Below are 24,975 nucleotides of genomic sequence, written 5' to 3'. Positions count from 1 at the left end.
TACTCTTTTTTAGTTTGCTTGCTCTCACATAGGGCTTTTTACATATTCAATACTTTGGATCTCTGATCTATCCCATTATTCAAAAAAGCGTTCAGTGCTACTACATGCAAAACACTGTGCTTGGTGCTGGGTTAATAAAGATTGTGGAGTGGGGGGAAGAAAGCAATCCCTTTTCTTAATTAAGAAACAAATTCTATTGGAGGAGATAGCATGTACATTTGTAAACATGTACAGAATGTATGTGTGATTATGTATACATATATGTACATGTGTGTATACATACACATTATATATATATATTTATATATGGGTATGAGCATGTGTATACATACTTCCTAGGTATGTAGTAGTAATTAGGGAAGGAAAGCACTTAAAAATTGATGGGATTAAGAAAGGTTTCATGTACAATACAATGCTTTCAGCTACCTCTTGAAGAAAATGAGGAATTTTATGGGGCAGAATGAGAGTACATTAGAGGTATGGAGGTTGTGTATGTAAATATACAGGGAGTTTATATTTAGCAATAGGGAGACACTGCAGTTTATTGAGTGGTCAATTTAGCAGCTTTGTTGATGGTGGTTTGGATGAGGGGAAGTTAGGCAGGAAGAACAGATCAGGGGCCAGTGGTTTTGCCTTGGATCAGATCACTTTTGGAGCACTGAAAGGTTGTAGAGCAGCCTGGGATAATAACACTGAGAAAACCATAGTAGGACTATGTAATGACAATGTGATACCCATAGCAACCACTATGAATCTGCATGCATATTTCCGGGGTAAATTTGCAACATATAATAAACTCTCCAGAGGCAAAGCCAAAATATTTATTTGGGACATCATTAGTATACCAAGAGGTAAGATTTAACAGGGTACTTATCACTAATCCGGGGAACACCCAACATCTTAAACCTTCTTTCTGTCAGGCCTCCTCAGAAAAATAAGTTTCCTAGACAAATTCCTCCCTCTTCCCCCTCACAGTTTGCTTTTCTCACTGTTCCTTGGGCCAGCTCTTCCCACTCACAACTTGCTTCTCTCTTTGCTCTGCCTGTTCGCATTCTCTCTCTCTCTCCCTCTCTCTCTCCCTCCTTGGACAGGCTCCTCCCTCTCTGAGCCCCATGTGACACTGGGTCTGTATGATCACAGGCCCCTTGTGTTAAGCCTATTAATGGGCAGGAAGATCTTCATATACTTATAACATTACAGTCAGGCATTCCTTCCAGAAGAGTCTACACCTTGGTCCTAAAATTAAATCCCATGGATTTTCATCCTTTAACCCAGGAAATAGTCTGGAAGAATAAGCAAGCTAAAAAAAGAATCCAACCACAAAAAGCTATTATCATGACAGGGATAATCAAGACAAAAATCCAGAAGAAGGTAATGACTCTAAAATATCCATAACCAAAGCCTCAAAGGAAAGCACAACTTAGGCAAAAATTCAACTAGATTTTCTGGAAGAGATGAAGCAAAATTTCTTTTAAGAGTTTTAAAAAATGTTAAGTGATAAAAGCACTACAGGAAAAAAATGGAAAAGAAATGAGCAGTATGAAAGAAAAAATTGGAAAAGAAGTTAAGAGCTTGGCACAAAAGATAAAAACCTTGTCCAAACATTAAACTCCCTTAAAAATTAAAAGGGACCGAAAAGTAGCTTCATGGACCAACAGATATCAAAACAAAGTCAAAAGAATGAAAAAAAAAATTGAAGAAAATGTAAGCTATCCCATAGCAAAAACAACTGACCTAGAAAATGGATCAAAGAGGCACTTCAGTGTATCAAGCCCTGGACTTGGAGTCAGGAAAATCCAGAGTTGAAATATTTACTCACTATGCGTAACCCTGGGCAAGTCACTTAACTTCTGCTTCAGTTTCCTCATCTATAAAATGGGTATAATAATATCACCTAATTCTTAGGGTTGTTGTAAGGATAAAATGAGATAAAGTTCTGCAAACCTTAAGGCACTATATAAATGTTAGTCATGATGATGAGAAAAATTCTAAATTACCTGAAAGCCATAACTTACAAAAAAGCTTAGGCATCGTATTTTAAGACATCATTAAAGAAAACTTCTCTGATCTCTTAGAACCAGAAGGAAAAGTGGAAATTGGAGACATACATAGGTCACCTTTTAAAGGAAACTCCAAAACAAAAACTCAGGAATATCATGATCAAAATCTAGAGTTTGCATGTCAAAATAAAAAATAGTACAAGCAAGCAGAAAGAAATAACTCAAGAACATAGGAGCATAAGTCAGGTTCACACATGATTTGGTAGCCACTTCTATAAAGAAACAGAGTTTGTAATACAGTATGCCAGAAAAGCAGTCAAGAATAATGTACCCAACAAAATTTGAGTATTGTCCTACAGGGATAAAATACCTTTGCTGAAACCAGAAGATTTTTAGTCAGTCATTATAAAAAAGACCACAGTTATACGGAAACTTTGAAGCACAAACACAAGAGTAAAGTAAAATATAAAAATGTAAATATGAACAAACTATATGAATAAACTATATTCTATTATGGGGAAATGATCCATCCATCTCCTCTGATTCCTGTTATTGGATTTTAACGGGAATCTAATCAGAAAGCTTGGTAATGCTTCTATTATGTCTTGATCTAAGAAGAGTAGAAAGAGAGAAGGTTGCAGAATATTGTCTCCTATACACACATACGTCAAAGTCTATACAGACAAGGACTGAAGGGAGCTAACACTTGGAATTTACTCTTATCTGAAATGATTTTCTTTTTATCTGAAATGATCAGAGGAGGGAAGTATACACATACACACACAGAGAGAAATACATTTCACTCAACAACTAAGCAGGAAGGGGAAAAAAGGATGGGGAGGAATTAGAGAGAGTAGGGTAGGTTAAAAGGAGGAATTAATGCTAAATAAATAAAAAAGAAATCTGAGAGTTAGAGAACAATTTTATGAAATACAAAATAGATAACTTTGATTATCACCTCCAATTCAAAAGATCTTGCACAAACAAAGCCAATGCAATCAACATTAGAGGGAAGTGGAAACTAGGAAAACTTTTTTACAGCTAGTATCTGTGATAAAGGCCTCATTTCTAAAATAAATAGAGAACTGAGTCACATTTGCAAGAGTATAAGCCAATTCCAGTTGATAAATGGTCAAAGAATATGAACAGGCAGTTATCAGAGGGAGAAAATTTGGGACTTATGAAAGTAGTTGTTGAAAACTGAAAACAAATAAATTAATAAATGTGAGGAAAAACTTTAAACTTTCTGAAGGTTAATAAAAATATTGATTTCTTTTGTTGGTGTATGGTGGCAAAGAATTGGAAGCTGGAGGTTTGCCCATCCATTGGGCATGGCTGAACAAGTTGCAGCAAAAAAAGTGATGAAATGCTGTTATGCTATAAGAAATGATGAAGCGGATGGCTTCAGAGAAGACTTGTATAAATTGATAAAGAGTCAGGTAAACAGTTCAAGAACAAATTAAACTGTTTTTGAAAGACTTAGGAACTTTGATAAACACAATGACCAATGACAATTCCAGAAGAATCAAGATGTAACATACTACCCAACTCTTTACAGAGAGGTGAAAAGCTCAATGCAGGGGAAATAGTTGCACATACATATGTTAACGTATGTGTGTATAAACATAGTCAACATAAATTTTTTTTTTTTGCTTGACTACATAGTCATAATGATTTTGTTGTTGTCATTTGTTTTTCAAGTGAGAGTTTGATTAAAAAGCCAATTATTGCTCATTGATAAAAGCAATTTTTAAAAGTATTAATTTTTTAAAATGACAAAGCCATGGGAATTGGTGTGGTTGTCAAGAAATTATATGCTAACCCAGCATATTTTCTTGGGTTACATCGACATGTGATAACAACGACTTGTAAAAGAGACTAAAAATTGATCAGACAGGTCAGAAAAGTAGTATCATGAAAATCCATAGAGGTGAAAGTGTGGGAAAGGAGAAAGTGGCCAGCAGGTGTCAATAGTCAGAAGACTTAGATTCTGCAGTTAAGAGTTCATTAGTATCTTTGGAGAGAGCAGTTTCAGTTGAGTGATCAGGTTAGAAGCTGGATTGCATGCAATTATAATAGGAGTGCATGAAAGGTAAATTGAAGCAACAAGCATAGGCAGCTTTTTCTAGGAGTTTGACTGAAGAGAAATAAATTGAATGAAGATAATAACTTCAAGAGACTTGGCATGTTTGTAGGCAGCAGGGAATTACCAGTATATACAAAAATCGAAATTGGAGCAAAGGGGGAGTAATTGAAAGGGCATTCTACTGGAAAAGATAGAAAAGGTATTCTCTCTAGCAATATAGATAGCAGCCTATATATACACACCAATTTTTCCTTTTCAACTCTTATCCATGTCATTTTGTAAATGTTTCACAGAAGTTTCATTCAGCACCCCATGGGCCTTTCAGCGAATCTCTTGACATGTGGATACCAGTAGAACATGAAAAATAGGCATCAGCTATCCTTAATGTCATTGTACGACTAATTGTTTTTCTCCAAATTTTGTTTGTTAATATGTTGCAGCCCACTCATACTTACCATGTACCCTTCCATTGCCCTTTGGGTGTTCAACAATTTTAAAATATTCTAAAATTGTGGTGTTCTGTGATTCACAATTGTACATCATTTGAAGGGTCTTAGTATTAGAAAGATGGTTCTTTATTACACAGAGAAACTTTGGGACCATCTTGTCCTCTTCAGTTCTGGGAACCACTCTGGCTTGGCCATTAATTGCGTTATATTCTGGACAGTTGACATTGTTCATAAACGCCGCTCAAATATGCGTATAGTTACTTTAAAGCGTTAATTGAATTAAGTTGAATTAATTATTTTTTGTCTTAGGTTGGTGCAGATGGTTTGATGAAGCTGAATGGTTCAGCTCTTAACAATGAATTTTTCACTTCAGCTGCTCAAGGCTGGAAGGAAAGATTATCAGAAGGTGAGTTTTTTCCATAACTTTATTCTCTAAAAAATTATTTCCCTAATGAGACAGACATGACTAGGCCAGTACTAAGACAGAGAGGAGCTTCTCCATATTCCAATTTTGAGACTCTCGACAATGGGGGAATTGTTCTGGGTTGGTGATAAGATGACCAGACATCTCTAAATATTGATAAGGGTGCTATGCACAATCCCCTCCGTGATCATCTTTTGGAGTTGGTAGAGGCTTAAGAGACATCAGAACCCAGATCAATGTAAAGACCATCTTCAGTATCAGAGGACTGATGATGAAATATGCCTCCCTACCCTAAGTAAAGAAGTGGTGGACAGTGGGTGTGAACTTGCGTTCAGTCAGGTTTAAAGTCTGCCAGGTGTCAGTGGGGAAATTGAGTCAGGAGAATCCTACCTCAGCCCAGGCTGAACAACTGCTCTCCCACCCTTCCCATGAGATCACCTTTTTCAGTTCATACCAGCATCTCACAGGCTTACTGGCATCATGGATTGGAGGCTCAGACCACCTTTCTTGCTATCCATACCTGGAGTTAGACTCAGAAGAACAGTCAGTTAATAGTCCCATAGAATTTTAAAATAGCAAGTTCTAATAACCAGGTTTCAGATATAACTATAATTTCACATTGTCTAAGGAACATCTTTTGAGGCAAGTCTTAAGTGGCTTACATGCCTTTCCTTACATGTTCTAGTTCCTGATTAAATAACAGTCATAAAATCAAATTTACCATTAAAACCTTAACTTTTCCATCAATGCCAAATTTTACCTGAGGTTACCTGCTTCTAGGAAACTTAGACTAAAATTCTTTTCCCCAAACTGAAGATGTGTTTGATTTAGTCTCAGTAATTAATTCAGTCAATTGTTTTAATACTAATTGCTTTTACATCACTTTGTAACATGTCCAATTTTTCTCCCCATCTCTCCCCTCCCCCCCACCCCCTAATACCTGGATTCTGATTACCCCTTCCCTCAGTGTACCCTCCCTTCTATCACACCCCACCCTTCCCTTATCCTCATCTTCTCTCTTTTCTTGTAGGGCAAGAAAAATTTCTATACCCCATTACCTGTATTTCTTATTTCCCGGTTATATGCAATAATAATTCTCAACATTCATTTCTCATACTTTGAATTCCAACTTCTCTCCCTCCCTCCCCATCCCCACTGAGAAGGCAAGCAATTCAATACAGTCTAAATATGTGTAGTTTTGCAAAAGACTTCCATAATAATCATGTTGTGTAGTACTAGCTATATTGCACCTCTATCCTACTCTATCCCCCCTTGATTTTTTATTCCCTCATTTGACCTTGTCCCTTCCCAAAAGTGTTTATTTCTAGTTACTCCCTTCTCCCATTTGCCCACTCTTCTGTCATTCCCCTCACCCCACTTGTCACTTCCTCCCCTACTTTCTTGTAGTGTAAGATAGATTTTCCTACCAAATTTAGTGAGCATATTATTCCCTCCTGAAGCCATATGTGGAGAGAGTAGCTTCCCTTTTCCCCTCTCCCCTTTTCCCTTTTCTCCTCCATAGAACAAGATTTTTCTTATCTCTTTTATGAGTTATACCCTGCCCCATTCCATTTATCCCTTTCTCCTCCCAGTATTTTCTTCCCTCACCGTTTAATTTTTATTTTAGTTTTGTTTTTTTGTGGATATCATCTCTTCTGATTTAATGCAACCTGTACACTGTGTGTGTGTGTGTGTGTGTGTGTGTGTGTGTGTGTGTGTGTAATCTGTAATCTGTCCACCTACCCAAATACTGAGAGAAGTCTCAAGAGTTATAAATATTTTATTTCCATGTAGGAATGTAAACAGTTCAGCTTTAGAAAGTCTTTTATGATTTCTCTTTCCTGTTTATCTTTTCATGCTTCTCTTGATTTTTGTGTTTGAAAGTCAGATTTTTTTTCTTCATTTCTGGTCTTTTCATCAAGAATGCTAGAAAGTCCTCTATTTCATTGAATGACCATTTTTTCCCCTGAAGTGTTATACTCAGTTTTGCTGGGTAGGTGATTCTTGGTTTTAATCCTAGTTCCTTTGACTTCTGAAATATCCTGTTCCAAGCCCTTCAATCCCTTAATGTTGAAGCTGCTAGATCTTGTGTTATCCTGATTATATTTCCACAACACTCAAATTGTTTCTTTCTAGCTGCTTGCAATATTTTCTCCTTGACCTGGGAAATCTGAAATTTGGCCACAATATTCCCAGGAGTTCCTCTCTTCAGGTCTCTTTCAAGAGGTGATCTGTGGATTCTTTCAGGGTTTGTTTTGCCCTCTGCTTCTAGAATATCAGGAGAGTTTTCCTTGATAATGTCATGAAAGATAATGTGTAGGCTCTTTTTTTGATCATGGCTTTCAGGTGGTCCCATAATTTTTCAGTTATCTCTCCTGGATCTGTTTTCCAGGTCAGTTGTTTTTCCAGTGAGATCCTTCACATTATCTTCTATTTTTTTCAAACTTTTGGTTTTGTTTTTTAACTGCTTGGTTTATCTCATAGTCATTCATTTCCCTGAACTCAATTCTCTCTTTCAAAGAACTGTTTAGTGAGCTTTTGAACCTTCTCCATTTGACTAATTCTGCTTTTTAAAGCCTCTTTCTCCTCATTGGCTTTTGGGACTTCTTTTTCCAATTGAGTTAGTCTCTTTTTAAAGGTGTTATTTTCCTCAGCATTTTTTTGGTTCTCTTTTAGCAAGCTGCTAACTAGCTTTTCAAGCTCTTCCATGGCCTGAGCCCAATTTAAGTTCCCTTTGGAGGCCCTGGAGGCAAGGGCCTTGACTTCATGTGACAGTATGCCTTGCTGTTCCTCATCTGAAAGGATAGGAGGAGACACCTGTTCACAAAGAAAGTAGCCTTTTATGGTCTAATTTTTTTTCTCTTTTTTGGGCATTTTCCCAGACAGTTACTTGACTTCTGAATCCTTTGTCAAGAGTATGGTCCCATTGCCCCTTCTCTCCCCAGTATCATGTTCAAAGCTGAGATTGGACTCATCTGGTTGATTTCCCCAGGGCTTTGGGTAGAGTCAGGGCCCTCACTGAGGGCTGAGGTTTAGATCATCTGCTCCCTATCACCAGAGGCTTTAAGCTGAGCTGCTTGCACAGTTGACCCAGGTTGCTTCCCAGGGCACTGTAACTGCCTGCATTCTGCTGCTGCTGTTGCTGCCATCAGGAACCCCATTCCCCTCTCACCTTGCTGGGAAAGCCCTTGCACACTGACCTTTGGAGCTTTCTTTGTCACTTGTGGGTTGAGGTATCTGGGACCCTCCCTGCTGGGAACTCTGCCCAGGAGATCTGTTCAGGTCCTGTTCCTCCCAGTGCAGTGTGGCCAGGGCTGTGCTCCATTCTGCTCAGTGTCCTGTGTGAGATAGACCTTTCCTGTCAGCCTTCTAGGTTACTTTTTGCTGGAAACCTCTTTCTCTCTGTTGTTCTGTGGCTTCTGCTGCTCTAGAATTTGTTGAGAGTCATTTTTTCCAGGTATTTTGTGGGCTGTGGGGAAAGCACTACAGTATATGGGTCTTTCTACTCCGCCATCTTGATTCTACCCCCTTGTAAGCAGATATTTTCAAAATTGACTTATACATTGGTTTACTTATACATTGCCAAACCAAATTTTTACAATAATTTTTCTTTTTTCTTTTGTAAGTCCTGTAGTGTCTATAATCTGTAGTAGTAGTTTTCTCTGATCCCACACACTGTTTACTTTTCTTTACACAAATACATTTAAAACTCAGGCATAATGAGGACAAAAGGTCATAGAATTCAGCTCCTTCAGTAGCTGGGTTCCCTTTCTATAGTTAAGTGTTAAAGTTTCCTTTGCTTTCTTCCTTGTCTTCTCCCCTAACCTTGAAGGTTCCTTGAGATGATATTTATGTGGAGAGTCCTTGCTCCCTAGGAATTCTGAGGGCAGGAATGGAAACGTCAGGTGTTGGCATTAGTGTTCATGACTTCCCTGCAGGGACACATGAGGTGAGGAAGCTCGAATGCTCAAGAAAGTTGAAAGAATGAGAGAACAGGACCAAAGAAACAGGAGCTCTGGAGCTCTGCCATTTACTAGTCTTTAGGCTGTGCAAGAGGAAAAAAGAGAAAAAGCATAGCTAAGCAAAGGCAGAGAGGAAGAAATTGGGGAAACAGATGTTGAAGAATTGAAAACAAACTTCAAAACTTTACAATTTTTCCTCAGGGTAACACAGACAAATTGAACAATTATCCTGTGCCTCATCTTAGCCAGAGCACTACTTTTGATGAAAATTTGAGAAATTTCTATCATCCTTGAGTTACAAACAAGAATTCAACAAGTGTTTGTTGGTCACCTGCTGTATGCCAGGACTTGTATTAAGTGAGAACTGGGAGTTAAAAATAATGTCATTTCTGATTAATTTCTCTTTTTGTGCATTATAGGTGAGTTCACACCTGAAATGCAGGTGAGAATAAGACAAGAAATTGAGAAGGAGAAAAAAGTGGAGCCATGGAAGGAACAATTCTTTGAGAGCTATTATGGGCAGAGGTAAGAAAAAGCATGGGTTTTTTTGTTGGTAGCTAGAGTCTTTTAACTTTCTACAGGAGCTTAAGTGCAGGGAAGATTATTTGCCCACATATCCTTGGGGAAGCTGGCATTTGTTGTCTGTATATCTCTTCACACAAGTTGAATCTCTTCATATATGGTTCATTCACTTATCTACTTCTTCAGTGTCATAGTTTCTCATTAAATCATAAGACCTCCTGCTTTAGTTGTCAGTCTTCCAGATTGGAGTTTATCCCAATGGAATCTTAAATCTTCCCTAAAATCTTCATAAGACAGTGGCACATAGGCTTTAAGGTCTGCAAAATAATTTTCTGTAATTCCAAAGTACGACGATGATGGTAATGGCTGTAAGAAACACAGAGAAAATCTTGTTATAATGAACTTGAAGGAAAATCGGAATTGCTACTGTAGCCACAAATTCCTATTCCCTAAAAATTCAACACCGTGTGCAGTAACTCATTTATAAAATTTGCACTTTTAAAAACCTCTGACATCACTTCACAATCTATAGTTGCCCTCTCACATTTCTCTTTTTTTTTTTTTTTAATTTTTTTATTTTTTTAATGTTTAACAATCACTGCCATACAATTGCGATTTTATCCCTCCCCACCCACCCCCCACTACCTCCCTCCCTCCCCACGATCACATTTCTCTTGAGCCATCCATGCAATGGCAAGTGACCTGGGCTGAGGATCAGGAGAGTATTACTCTAGTCCAGGAGAGTTATGCCACAGGACAATGGGCCAGCCAGCCCCCTTGATTTTTCTGGGCTTCAGTTTTCTCTTCCATTAAAAGAGAAATTATATTTCTCTAGCCCTAATATTCTTTGTCCCTGCTAGGATCCCCTGCATGATCTTCTCTCAGTTCTTAGTGACTGAAAATGTTATATCTGGACCATGTCTTTGTCAAATTAGCTTGGTGAGTTGACAGTTGTGCAAAAAGATGCTCACATGTTCTGTGAGCTTATGTAGCCTTTCAGCTTTATCATATCATACCCTTTCAAACTTTGTTACAAAAGAAGCCTGTTATGATATGCTGAAAAAGTAATCTCACTATTTGCAGCATGTATGTGTGTATCACTAAAGGACTAATTTATCCTGTTTTCAAGAAGAGACTCCTGTTAACTGTGATAAATTCTGAGAATAGTTTCCATTGTAGCTAACTGTATTCCCGGTTCCTAAAGGAAACACTTCCTATGTTATATGCTACCTTTTCACCCCAACCCATCCACCAAAATGTGTTGTTATATGCACGCGCACGCACACGCACCCACACACATATACACAATCCTGCTACTCATCTCAAATGAACAACACATTTGGGAAACTTTGTTAAATATTGTTACAGATATTTAGTGTAGTATATAGATACACAAAAAGTTTACAATTAATCTATACATTTGTTATATACTCTGTTTGCAAACAATAAGAGACTATAAGGAGGCGCATCTTTTCAGTTGAGTTCAACCTTATTTTTGTGTAAAGGGATGTGTTACTGGTTCCATACTTATGCTTTTATCCTTCTATAATCATTCCGTAAAATATAATTGTTCTGACATCTTTGTCTATTTTGTTAACTGCCAGACACTTGATGCATACAGGGTCTTATTTTCAAAATCATTGCAGACATGGCAGCAAAGTAGCAGTCATATAGAATGTTGACCAGAGCGTAGAAATAAAATAGCCTTATATATAACCAGGAAACATAATGAAAGTCTTGAAAAGAGAATTCTCCCTCTATTCTTGTCATTATAGTTATTGATTTGAGTCCCATTTTTTTGCTCAAGGACTATTTCTGAGCTCCTTACGGTTTCTTCCTATTCCATCTCAGTGATGGTAACACTAACTATTCTGAATCTCCTTGGGCTTGCTCAACAGTGCTTTGCTTTTTCCAGTAGTTTAGGCTTCCTGAATAGCAATAACAACCTCTTGTTATCCAATAAAATGTGTGTAAACTGATTGAGTTTACTTGAAGTGAATTTGTCCCATTTTGGGCTTTGTCGTCTCAACACCCAGCCTATCTTCTTGCTTAAAGTAGGTACGTAATAAATCTTTGAACTAAACACTTGGCACAAGGTCAGAAATATCCATGGAATGCTCACAGTTTGGAGCATACCATTTGTTTGCGTATCATGGTGACTCAAGAGACACAATTATCTGCATAGGGCTATCTCTGCTTTAGGAGAATTCTATGGAATTCCAGGCATTGGCTGATACCTGAGACACTTCCAAAGTGACTCATAGTCCTTGAAGAAGTGTCAGAAGCAAGTTTCCAATTCTTTTCTAGGTGGGAGAGGTGATTAGGAATTAGGGGGTAGGACATGCAGGAAGGTAGTTAGAGTACGCATCCCATACTGTCTGTGGACATTTCTGAAAGGGAAGAGTAGGACACATCTATAGTGGTTTAGTATCTTCCCCACCCTCTTTGTAATGCCGACTTGACTCCCCTCCCCCACAACACACACACACACACACACACACACACACACACACACACACACACACACACGTGCACTTGAGGTTTTAGCCCTTCTCCAAGTCTTCCTGTAATATAAGCTAAAGATATCCCATGGCTACCATATGACCATAGAAATAAGCACTTTGGATTTGAACATTCCCATTAACCAGAATGTTTGGTAACCTGTAAATAGGTAACTGACTGTAGTATCCCCACTAAAATAGACTCAATAATATCTTTTTTCTTTCTTTCTTTAGTTCTGGATTGAGCCTTGAGGATTCAAAGAAACTAACTAGTGTTACCAGTGACCCCAAAATGAAGAAACTCCCAATTGAACAGCCCAAACCCACACCCCCTTCAGATGAACCTCCCATCCAAACAGTGATGGCAGCCCCTGAAGCAGAGTCTCAGCCTGCGCTGCTGCTTTCCCCAGTAAGGAAAGAATCAGGAGCAAGCCCAGAAGAAGTGTTGCCCAAACCCTCCAAATCCCCAGAGCCTTTAGTTTCCTCAATTAGCAGTGTCAGTGAGCAAGACACAACAGGCCTTATCCCAGGCCCAGAGGAGGAGGAGCCCTTAGGCCAAAGGAAGCCAGTAACCTCTGCTGAGCCAGAGCCTGAAAATGAAAATCATCTCACTACATCTACTCCTGTCATAAAGGAAAACAAAGGCACAGCTATTTTGACTCCAAGCAAACCAAAGAGCCCAGGAATTGGAAAACCAGATATAAGACCAGTCATAGAAGAAAGTCCTCAGGAAAACACTGTGAAAGTTGCCTCTCCCTCAGAGCACAGTGACCTGAACCCAGAAGGTCTCAAAAGGAAGTCTTCACTCACTGAAGAAGAGACCCCTTTGAGCTGGGAGAAAAGGCCTCGTGTCCTTGAGAACCACCAGCACCAGCAGTTGCTTCAAGCCTCTCAGCAGCCCTTTCCCATCAGAGGGGAAAGGGTACAGGTTCGAAAAGTACCGCCACTCAAGGTAAGGAAGGAAAGGAAGTGGTGGACAAAGAGGGGTAATCGCTGGCGCCTGGACACTCCACTCAGACTTATTAAAGAACTATTATTTTGATGTTATTCCAAGCATTTTACACCTCAGAAGGGGCTGAACATTTAATTATCAAATCATTATCTAACAGGAATTAGTTAACTGCCACCTAAGAGCAAAATTTACAGCATAGAATAGATATTGAGAGTGGCCAAAATGTGCCCAGCTAGAGGAAATTGAGGCTCTGGGGGTAGATGTATAAATGCTGAGGAAAGGGGAGTTCTGGCAAGATGAAATGAACCCTGATAATGACTCTTGAATGCTGGTAAGCTTTGGTTATATAATGTCAATGGAAACTAAGTCACATTTCATTTGTTTTCCCCCACTAGATCCCGGTCTCCAGAATCTCCCACGTGCCATTTCCTACAGGACAGGTCTCTCCCAGGGTTCGTTTTCCAGCCTCTATCACTAGTCCCAACAGAAAAGGAGCCAGAACCCTTGCAGACATCAAAGCAAAAGCCCAGCTGGCCAAAGCCCAGAGGGCAGCTGCTGCTGCCGCCGCCGCCGCTGCTGCAGCTGCCTCTGTTGGAGGGACCATCCCAGGTCCTGGCCCCGGAGGGGGAGGAGAAGGAACTGCAGGAAGCGGAGGGGAGCCAGGATCAGGTGGAGCCAGTGAAACTGGAAAAGGGAACACACTGGAACTGGCAGGAACTGGAAGCAGGGGAGGTACGAGAGACCTTTTATCCAGTGGTTCAGAGACTCAATCCCAAGTTAAGATCAAGGCCCCAGCCCCGACATCACCTCCCAGTGTCTCTAGAGCACAACTACAGCAAGCCCCCCCCTTACCATCCAGACCTGCAGTCAGTGGAGCAGCCCTCCCTAACCCACCCCCCCCAACTTCAGAGAAGCTGAAGAGTGAAAGTCCTGACTCCTCTTTGGGGACAGACAGAACGCTTCCCTATAGTTCTTCCCAGGTTCCCAGTAACTTCAAACAAGAGAAAGCACCTTCTCCTTCAGCAGGCTCAGCCCTGACCTCAGGGACCCCACCTGCTCAGGTTATAGCAGAATGCACAGTTGAGCCTAGAGCTAGTTCTAGGAAGGACATAATGAGTGTTGCAGCTGTAGTAGAGATGAGTCCCAGTGCTCCTATGGAGGTGGCTTCTTCTCCTTTGACAACTTTACCGATAGCAGCCACTTTAGAAAAGCCTATGCCACCCCAAACCAGTGTTACTGCGGCACCTACTGTATCAGCTCCATCCTCTAGCACTTTGCCAGCCTCTAGCCTTAAAGCTCAAGGAGCTTCCTCCAATACATGCGGACCCACTGCACGGCCAAGCTCTAGTATTCCTGCTAATAACCCTTTGGTCACCCAGCTGCTCCAAGGTAAAGATGTTCCCTTGGAGCAGATACTGCCTAAGCCTCTCACCAAAGTAGAAATGAAAACTGTTCCATTGGTTACAAAGGAGGAGAAAGGGACAGGAGCACCCAGGGACACCAGCGTTACAGGAACTAGTAACAGAATGGAAGGCAGTGAGAGACAGTCTCATCTGTCTACACCTCAGTTGGAGAAAATCCATCAGAGTAAACAGTTACCCCAGGTCTCAAGGACCCTCCACCTTTTCTCAGGAAAGGACCTGAGGGACTCTAACATTGATCATTATCCTTGCCAAGAAGGACTCAGTAAGGCAACTCAAGAGCAGCTCCTCCAGACGCTCATTAAAAGGGTTCAGAGGCAGAATCTGCTGTCAGTCTTGCAGCCCACCCAGTTCAGCCTCACTCACTCAGGTTTCCAATTAGAGGACATCTCTACCAGCCAGAGGTTTATGCTGGGGTTTGCAGGCAGAAGGACATCCAAGCCTGCCATGTCAGGCCACTACTTACTCAACATTTCCACTTACGGCCGGGGTTCAGAGAGCTTTAAGAGAGCCCAGTCCATGAATTCTGAGGATCGTTTTTGTTTGAACAGCCCTCCTGAGGCCTTTAAAATGGAACACCAGGATTACAAAGGGGCTACAGCAGATGGTAGTAGCAGTAAAGATGAAGATGAGACTGATGAAGAGAGTACTGATGATGAAGACGAACAGATTCTGGTGAAGGAGGAACCCTTACCTTCCCAGGTTTCTGGCAAGTGTGAAGGAGGCCCAGGGGTCTACAGCAGAGATACCTTATCAACATATGACACTCTAACCAATAAGAATATGAAAGCTGAAGCACCAGTGATGGGTCATGCCACTGTCACCAAGGAGAATTTCCACCTCTTTCCTACAGGTCAGGTATTTGATGGAAACACCCTGGCCAGAGATTTCATTCAGGCAGCACAGGAACGAATGGCCCATGCAATGAGGGGAAAGATGATAAATAGTAGCCCTGAGGTATATGGTAGTCTTCCTCTCCCCACAGAGAGCCCTACACATCAGCCTCTGCTCCTTCCACCACTGCAAACCCCAAAGCTTTATGGAAGTCCACCACGCCAGCTTGGGCCAAGCTATAGAGGCATGATCAATGTCTCTACTTCTTCTGACGTGGACCACAGCTCTGCTGTGTCAGGAATGCCTGAATGTAATCAAGTGTCTAGCAACATGGGGGATGTCATGTCCTTCTCAGTCACAGTCACCACCATCCCTGCTAGCCCGGCAATGAATCCCAGCAGCCATGGACAGACCCTCCCTGTGCAGGCCTTCCCTGAGGAAAACAGTGTGGAGGACTCGCCTTCAAAATGCTATTGCAGGTTGAAAGCCATGATCATGTGCAAAGGCTGTGGTGCTTTCTGTCATGATGATTGCATTGGCCCCTCCAAACTTTGTGTCTCCTGCCTTGTGGTCCGGTGAGAGACAATGGAAGAGCAGAAAATGAGAGAGACCCTAGAGGAGAAAAAAGTGGGTAGAAAAATATATTGGGAGACATAAGTATATATAGGTCCTTTTGGAATCACAGGAAGAAATAACTAATTTCAGTTCTTACTCGAGATAAATGTTACGTAATCAGGAATACAGAACACAATTTTTACCTTTTAATGGAAGAGCACCTTGTTGTACAGTAAGTCTAAGTCAAGCAAGACTTTGTGAATTGTGACAAGTTTGCACTTATAAAATCATGTAAATATGTCACATTATTTTGTTTAAAAATTATTTTTCCAAGTGTTTAGGAGATAACCTATTACCGTGGACTCATGTTTTGGTTCCAGTTCACATGACTCAGACAAGCTTGTTACCCTGAAAGAAGAGAGCCACTTCCCTCCCAACCTCTCCCGTGTGAGTCAGGCTAAGAAAGGAAGGTAGAGGGAAGGTCCAGTGCAATGGCTCTCCATCCTAATGAAGGCCTTGAAATTCAGGTTGGAGAAATTAGTTGGCCTTCTTGAAGAATTTGGGCACAGGGCATATTTAGTCCCTTTGCCTAAGAGAGAGTCTTGTTCACTTTGGACATTACTAAGGCATTCATTTCACAAAGAGCATTGCAAACCTTTTTTTCCCCAGCTCTGAGCTGCTTCTGCTCCTAGTTCCCCAGAAGCTGTGTGGCATATGAGCACTATGCTTGTGGATACATGCCATTCTCCCAACCCCACCCACATGCCCTGAGATGGGGTATTCTAGGAAGGGCGCAGCACCTTTGGCTGCCTGCTAGCTTGGGTAGGGCAGTGATTCCAGCAATAATAATGAGCACTTAGTTATTCCCGGGAGCTCTTGTGTAGGTCAGCAGCAGACATTAAAAAAAAAGATAGTTGTAGAACTTGGGCTACATCTCCTTTTGTGCATATTTGAAATTGTAGGGGCATGGAAGAGCAAAAACTTGCTCAGTTTGAACACTAGCCTTGAAATAGCCTCATCTTTCTCCAACCAGACACTCAGTGCTAGGCAGACAGTCCTCAGATAGGATGAGTAATGCCACCATTGCAGCTTCTGTTCCACTCGTTTTGGCCTGACAGGACATTGTGGGGCATGTACTAGGCTAATAATTTATATATTTTTAAATTTATATATGTATATATATTTTTTAAAACACAGGTCAGGCACTTTTCATATTTTTGAAAATACCAAACCCTCAGTTTATCTCTGTCTGCTCTGGAAAGCCTAAGCATAATGATGTCTACAATTGAGTAAGGGAGAAACAGCAGATTCACCTGGGAGTACAAAACTAGAACAGAGGTCTGCACCCTGGCTAATAGGACTGGAGGTTATCATTGGCTTAGTGGGCCTAAGACAGCAGCCAGAATTATTTAGCAAATTTGGGGTGACTTTGATTTGCAAAAATTGTCATGTCAAGTATAAGGCCTAATTTCAAGTGTGTAAAATAGAATTATCAATGCAGCTGACAAATACAACTATTTATGTTGAGACTTAATATTCAGGGCTGGCATTTCTGAAATCCAAAACATTTTAGAACTAAAAAATTGAATTACATTCCAGAATAGAAGTTAACAAGAGATACCTATTTAGTTTACTTGATTCTTTCCCATTTTATTCTTTTTCCCTCTTTGTCATTGTTTATTCTTAAACTATACAATCTGAACCACCCACCTCCCCATTCCAAACTAAGATGTATGAGATTTACATCCCCATCAGTCATCTCTCTTTGTTCCCCTGCTTATGGCCTGATGCAGTCATAGGACTGTCTGGAATTCATGCTCCAGCAGGCATGATATTTTTCCATTGTTGACCCCTATGCACATACAGTCAAGAAGAGGAAGGACTGCAAGGTTGACAGCAGCTGCTCCAATTAAGTCACCCAGCAGGAGGTCACACTGTGGATTTGTTCCACTCTCTGCCTGCAGGTAGAAATGCTCTTAGGAAGTTGAGGTTGTAAGTGGAGAAGAATTTGGCCTGCTGGTGGGGAACTTCGTTCTTTGTCTCTACTTCCTTCCCCATGCTAGTAGTGTAGGAGGCTCATCAGCATATGGTTCAAGGGAAGTTCTGGTTGATCCTTAAATCTAGGGATAGACAAATGAGTCAGCCACAGAGAAAGGGAAACTTGAGGCCACCACAAGGCCAATCTATATTGTTTCTTAATTCATATTGACTATGGTTTAAAAAAAAAAAAAGATCTTGAACGTTGTAATTTCACCAGATGCTCTAGTGTGTAAGTTAACTAAAACAAGCTCTTAATTTTCAAAATTGGTTAAAACAAAAAAAAAACAAGAAATAGATTTGTGTATTTCCCCCACAATGGAGTGTTTGCATTCCTGCCTTGTCTTCTCAGACTGTCACAACTTATTAAAAGGATTAAGTCCATTTCTCTGTTGTAGAGGATCGTGTGTGAACTACAATGAAACCAAAGGGTGGAGGTCACATCCAATTTCACATCTTCTGTTGGAAAATAGCGATGCATTGTTGAAGTTGAAAGTCATGTCTTGTATATTAAACAGAAAAAAAATGCTTTTTAACTTGGTATTAATCTTGAAAAATGAAGCAGTAGGAGATGAAAACCTATTGGAACATTATCAGTAGGTAGTGGTTTTCCCATATCTTCTGAGGGTTCTGATTTTGGTTTTAGTTTTAGGGCTTCTTTTTTTTCCTATCTTTCTTCCTACTCAACTTGAAGTATTTTCAAGCAAAGTGCTAAGCGTTCTTATAGAATAGAGTTCAATTGCACTACTCCCGTTGACTTTAGTTGGGTGTTGCATCCCTAGGGGACATGCTTCAGATACACCCCTCTGTCCTTCAGATGCCTTCCAGTACAGGTTCTTCTGCAGGGAAATAGCATTAATAATAATACAGTATCTCCAGGTCTTAATTATGTGTGTTCTGAATTGTTTGTTATAAAAATGTTCTTTGAATTTGAAATTGTGTTAGTTATAAAAACCACACCATCTAGTCAATAAGAATAGAAAACCAAATAAACAGATGCCCCAGGTTCTCTGTCCTCCTCCCCCTCCATCCACATGCTCAAGTAATTGATGCTTTTTGCTATCAGATTGAGCATCCTCAGTAAGAGCTAGTAACGTTTTCTGCAGACTGAGAGATGTTTTGGAACTTATTTGTAAAATTTAAATAACCATCCAGGGAAAGACCAATCTGCCAGGTAAGAGTTTTAATCAACACATTGTTCATCACCTGGCTTTAGCTATTAAGAATGACAAGTTAGTGATATTAAAAATGTAACTGCAATTGTTGCTATTTACCACCTTCAGGACTATGAAAGAGCTCTCTGGTTAGGGTCTTATTATGGTTACCAAAATGGAGGGGTCTTAAGGGACTCGTGTTGACTATGTTTTGAAGGCTCCACTAACAGTGAGTAGCATCAGCCCCCCTACATAATGTAAACCCTACCGGTTTTTCCATGGCAGCAAAATAGGAAAGGTCCTGATTCTGCCCCTTTACTTAGCTCTGCAAAGCACTTGGTCTAAAAACTTGGCCCAGAGGATAGGCTTCAGCTTGGGTTTTTGAAAAGTCTGGAAAGTCTTTTGGACACATAATAGGCAGGGATTTTTCCTACCTAAACTTGTTGGAGGGAAGCAGCAGGGATATTTGCTAAGATTGAAGTAATACCTTCAGAGATTCTTGGTTACTTTATTTTTATTAATCCTATACATTTGATACAAATATTGAAGATCAGTTTACAAAAAGCTTTCCAATAATATATTTTAAGTAATATATATTTTAATATCTGTAAAAAATAAATTGACAGCAGAAGACTTACGAATTTCTGATACACAGGGTATGTTGGGTTCGGGGCCTCTGCAGAGGCACCTCTCTCCGAGGAAGTGACTGAAGGCACTCAGATTATTTCCATATAATGCAATAAGTAAAGGGGATTGTTCTGGGGTTTGTTTTTTATTTCAAAATAAATTTGACGTTGTTTACCACAAAATATTTTTTTCCTCCTGGCTATAAGGTTTGTACAAACTGGTTTAGTACATGCTAAACGTTAGTGTCTTTAGCCTTTTTAAAGGAATTGTTAACATTGGAATTGAGGGTATGTACAGAGAAGTTGGTGTCGACACCATTCATATTTTTTCACAAATAATATAGAAAATCATTTTACATAAGAATTTTAAGTATTTGCAATAAATATATGTATATAGACTGTATGTACTTCATATATTCTCTTATTTTTCATTTTATTATTAAGTAAAAGATGGTAAAAAATTAAAATAAAAACCTTTGAGCTGGTGAATTTTGAGGTCTGACCTATATCTGAGAGTGAGTTGAATGAGTGTTTCTGTTGATTGATACTTTATTGGGACAGTACCCCTAAATGTAGGGGAACAGGACAATGGGGAGATTAATAAGGAAAGAATAAGAATAGGCTTTCTTTCTAAAATCTGGCACACTTGTGTTTTAGCCCCTTATTTTGCTTGTCTAATTTCTTCACATTCTATGCTAGGCATATAGAACTGTTTATGGGCCCTCAAAAGAGGAAGAGAAGTAGTCACTTTGTAGACTGGCTATTTTTTTTTTTTTTTAGTTCAAAAGAAAGAATGATTATGAAAACTTTGTCAAGAAGAATATAATGCTTTCTTCCACACTTGTTAGTGGCCACTTAACAAAAGAGCTCCTCTTCCTCCACCTTAACACCCTAGGATTATGTGAGGAAATGTTCTCTGGTGAAGAATGTAGTTTTCCTCTCTCTCCCTCCCCCCCCCCTTTTTTTTTTCAAGAATTGCAGGTAAGTGTCATTATAATGTACAGTCTCTGTCAAACAATCTTCAAGACCTTGGAGAGTTCTAAATTGAGTCAAGAGTCTTGCTTGAGTAAAAGATAGAGGCCACTGCCCAGGGATATGTGCTGTACCACATTCATCGCTTGAACTCACTATAAATTACATGGTGAATTTTCTAATCTCTTAATTTTTTTTTAAAAAGAACTTTATAAGAAACAAGTTTGAAAACAATTACTTGATAGGTGAGAAGGAAAGAGCAGTAGTTTATTCCAAGAATAATAGCTACCATTAATAGAGTGCTTCATATAGGTTTGCAGAACACTTGTTGGGAGCTAGGGAGGGTTACTGATAAAGCTGCTCCCACTAAGAGATTAGTCTTTGAGATTGTAAGGTCCAGACTCTTAGAGGTTAAGCCACCCAAACTCAGTCTGTCACTATCCTGCATTCATTACCTCTGATCATGGAGTATAGGGTGACTAAGCACATTAAGTGTGCAGTCTACTTCTGAAAATTTAAAACAACTGTTGTTCTATGTATGTGATTTCTTAAGAATTTGATAGAAAATTAGAATGGGAGGAGACTATAACCTATGAAACTGACTTCTCATTTTGTTTCAGTAAACTGTCCTATAATCCCATGACCATTATCATTTCCACAAAATATTCTTTAAAACTTAGTCATTTAGGTTACATAGTTACACCCTTTAAAAATCAGTTTTCTTCCTCAAAAATGGAAACAGGATTAGATAAAGAAATGGAGAGTGCCTAACAACAGAGTAGGAGAACACTATAAGCTCATGTTAAATCTGTATTTGCTGAAGGTCCATACATTTCTGAAGGAAGTGATTGAATCTCATAAATTCCTAACTGTCCTCAAATTTTTTATGTAAAATACATAAGGTATAAAACATTAGAATGAGTTCAAATAAAATGAGTAGATCAGACAATGAACGTTGTTTAAGATCCAATCACTTCCAGTCTACACTCTTTTGGGAGGACAGTTCCCATTCAATCAGCAGTTTTTCTGTCTTTTTTATCCCTTAATTAGTAGTTTGAATGTAGTATGCACTTAACCTTGTTTTTTGTTGTTGTTGGTGGTGTTTTAGTCATCAGGTGAAGTACCTTGCATTCATGATAAGGCAAAGGGTTGATTTAGTGACATTCCATTCTGCAGCCCAGTGGGAAGTTCAAAGAATGATCGATTTACTTTCATGGTTTTGAGCTCTCCTACTACTGTTTCTAATTGCAACTCACCCATGCCTTTTTAGGTGTGCTCTCTCCTTCCATAAATCCCTCATGGAGAATTTAACCTGTGTTCTAAAGAACTTTAAAAAATTTTTTTAACTACCAACAGTATTCATTATCTATAGGTAACCAACTTTTGGTGTGGACTTGTGCAGAACATCCTACACGATGCCAGTAAACATCTTTGGTGAGCATCTGTCTCCCTGATTTATTTTTCATTAGATATTTATATTCAGAAAATGGTTAAATAAAGTTATCACTGTGGCTACATATATCAGGGAATCTTTTTTTTTTTTTAACCTTAATATACATGGGGAGCATTGAAGGAGAGCCTTTAAGGCTAAAACTTCATCATTTTCTACTGAGTCAAATATTTTTTGTGTACAATCAGTAATCAGCATCTTCTCTACCGTGGTGAAGACATGGTTTGATATAAAATGATGCTCAAGAACCTTTTTTTCCATTGAGTATCTTCTCAATATGTGCATAGACCGTCATTATTATTAAATTCATTTTAGAAATGAGGTTGTCAAATGGATCTGTAGTTCCTAAAGTCTTCTAAGTAACTATTGGGGGGGAGGGTCATAGGGACAGTAATAGTATTGAAATATGAGAGGGTTTTAGTCATTGTTACATGACTTGGATGAAATGTGAAGTAGGTCAGTGTCTGGCAGCATATTAAACAACACTTAGTGACTAGGAGGATGGTGATTTTGGTGAGCTGTACAAATATTAGTAAAAATTGGGATTTGTCAAAAGATCTGGAATTACTAATAGGTCTGGAGATATTACAGACATAGGTAATATGCAAATCAGGTAATAAGCTACCATTTTATGATCTAAAGGTACCATGGGACTGCTATTTCTTAGGTTCGATGGGCCTTTTCAGTAATGAAAAGGTTTGCCTTTGCAGTTGTCTTCTTTTTCCCATTGTATGCCTTAGTGAGTGGGTAGAAATGTTTTTACAACTCTAAACTGTTAAGATCTGTTTAGACCTGGTAGAACTTGTTCTTTCCCCCTTCTCCCTACCATTCTATTCAATGTGATCAAAAGTTATGCATTTGAATAAGATGTGGCTTAATTTTTTTAATCAGAATTCTAATGCTTGGCATTTCAGTAACGATCATCCTGGTATTTGTTTATTTGGTGATTTTGTGTGAACGGTCCTAAGCAGGATTCCATGAGCTTGTGCTCCTCATGTTGTTCCTAACAATAATGTATCTGCTATTTCGAAGCGTGGCTGGATTTCAGGGTCTGTTTTTTGCATTGCTTATAGAATTACGAGATTTATGCTTATTCTCAATAAAGGGGGAAACAGAAAGATGGGCATTCCTCCCTTTTGTAAGACTTGACTATTCTAATATTTGAGACATTTTAACAGAGGAAATAAAGGTTTACTTGAGCAGTAAATTCCAAATCTAGACTCTACCCTCTCAATCTCCTACCCACTCATTTCTGACAGGGAATAGTGGAGAGAACACAACAAGCAATGATCAAGTGTGATTTCAGGACTGAGTGTTAGGTAGATGCTTCCAGTTGGAAGAGTCAGATGATTTTCAGAAAAGATTGTACCTGAATTTTCTTTGTTCTTCCCAGAATATAGAAGCCACCTTGGGGAGAGAGAAGATGAATTCCATATTTATTTGTTAAATTAAAAATTGAAAAATATTGGTAGTCTCCAGGATGTTTTAAACTCCTTAAGAATCACCTGTAGTTTGTAGTATACAAAGACAAGATTAATTCACTGTTAATAGAATGTATGGTTGAATTACTTTACCAGATTAGAAATGGGTATCTGATACAACTGCAGTCAATTGACCTGACCAGGGTGTTGTTCTAAACAACTACCTACACTATTAGTTGCCCTGAACATATTCAGTAACATTTACCTTATTAGCAACAAATAACAGCCACAGAAATGAGACCTAAGTAATTCAGTTTTTTTATAGTTAAAGTGATTTGGGACTATGAGGCAGAAATAAGTTGTTATATTATGGTTCATTAAGTCAGAGGATCTAGTTGGACACAAGGAGGAGATCTTGGGTAGGAGCCTCTGTATGTGTGCATAAATAGGCACACCTGGCTTAACTTGTCTCTGCCTTGGGTTCATGCAGTGGTTATGTTGTGAATGAAGTTTAATAAATTGCTCAGTCAGGACATTTACCCTAAATCAGCCATTCTTTTGATTTTAGGTGTCCAGGTATTTCTTACCTGTAAGCACCACTGATGAGCTGTATAATTCTTTTGCTCAAGCCTTAAAATGAGTGAAATCGTGGGTCTAGGCCCCCTTTTATGGCTTTGGCAATAAGGCCCAATAGAAAGCACTCCCGTAGGGTTGATCGGCATTAATATCACTACAGGGCAACATTTCTGTCAGGTATCCGTTGAGCTCCAAATGTTTAGGGAGGAGGTTGCATTGAAATTCCACTGACTGTTCTTCCCATCTGTCCCTGCCATGCTGTATCGGGCTCCAGCTTACTACCTTCACCAGCACTGAGAGACCAGAGGAACAGGAGCAATTACCATATGTGTCCTTGTCACTTTAAAATCTTACATGCCAGTAGGCCTTAGCACTTTGAAAAACAAAATCTGCCTTGTCATTTCCTGTCACTACCATACCTACTCCTCCTACTACCTTACACCATTCCTGTTATTGTTCATGTAAAACTACCTGCTTCAGAATTGAATGTAAAATAGTATTTCTGCACATGAACAGAATGTGTATTTTATCTTAATGTTTCATTTTATGTTAAATAAAAGCATATAATTTTACTCTGGTGACTGCGCCTGCATCTTTCCAAAGTAGCTAAGGAGGTGTACTTTTCTCATAGTCAAGGCTATGGAAGAGGTTTTTATTCCTCCTTTCTTGAGAAATAATCCCCTCTTTCCATTAGGAGTCATATTCAGAACATAAAACATTCATTTAGAAACTGATGGGAAAAGAAGAGATAGTCTGCTTAGAATTCTGGGAACAGTTCTCTGATTCATCAGGTTTGTCTCAAAGTAGGGCATTTCAGCTCTTAGATAAGAGTGAATGTGGGAAATCTTATTCATGTAGGAAGAATAAAACCATTAATAACTCAGGACCCAGATCAAAAAAAAAAAAAGGACCCAGAGAGATTGAAACTCATGATTACTGGTTTACCAGTCCAGAGTTCAAATCCTTCTAAATATCCGTGCCTTTGCTTCCTCCATTACTAGGGTTGAGACCTCTTTTCAACTAGGTTTTCCTT

The 24,975-nt window shown here is 39.3% G+C and overlaps 1 protein-coding gene across 5 annotated transcripts in view; it reads left to right on the top strand.

The window, feature by feature from the left end:
- The window catches only part of ASXL2 (ASXL transcriptional regulator 2), a 173,127-nt gene extending 148,613 nt beyond the window's left edge, over positions 1–24,514 (top strand). For all 5 annotated transcript variants that reach the window (XM_072633922.1, XM_072633921.1, XM_072633923.1 and 2 more), the window contains 4 exons: positions 4,845–4,941; positions 9,341–9,446; positions 12,179–12,896; positions 13,292–24,514. In XM_072633922.1, the coding sequence (XP_072490023.1) occupies positions 4,845–4,941; positions 9,341–9,446; positions 12,179–12,896; positions 13,292–15,730 (3,360 nt within the window). In that variant the 3' untranslated portion in view covers positions 15,731–24,514. The remainder of the gene's footprint in view (positions 1–4,844; positions 4,942–9,340; positions 9,447–12,178; positions 12,897–13,291) is intronic.
- Positions 24,515–24,975: the final 461 nt, after the last annotated feature.

This window comes from Notamacropus eugenii, chromosome 1 (genome assembly GCF_028372415.1).
Source record: "Notamacropus eugenii isolate mMacEug1 chromosome 1, mMacEug1.pri_v2, whole genome shotgun sequence".
Classification (NCBI taxonomy): domain Eukaryota; kingdom Metazoa; phylum Chordata; class Mammalia; order Diprotodontia; family Macropodidae; genus Notamacropus; species Notamacropus eugenii.
The sequence above is the reverse complement of the archived record's forward strand: the minus strand, read 5'-3'. Positions and strand labels throughout refer to the sequence as shown.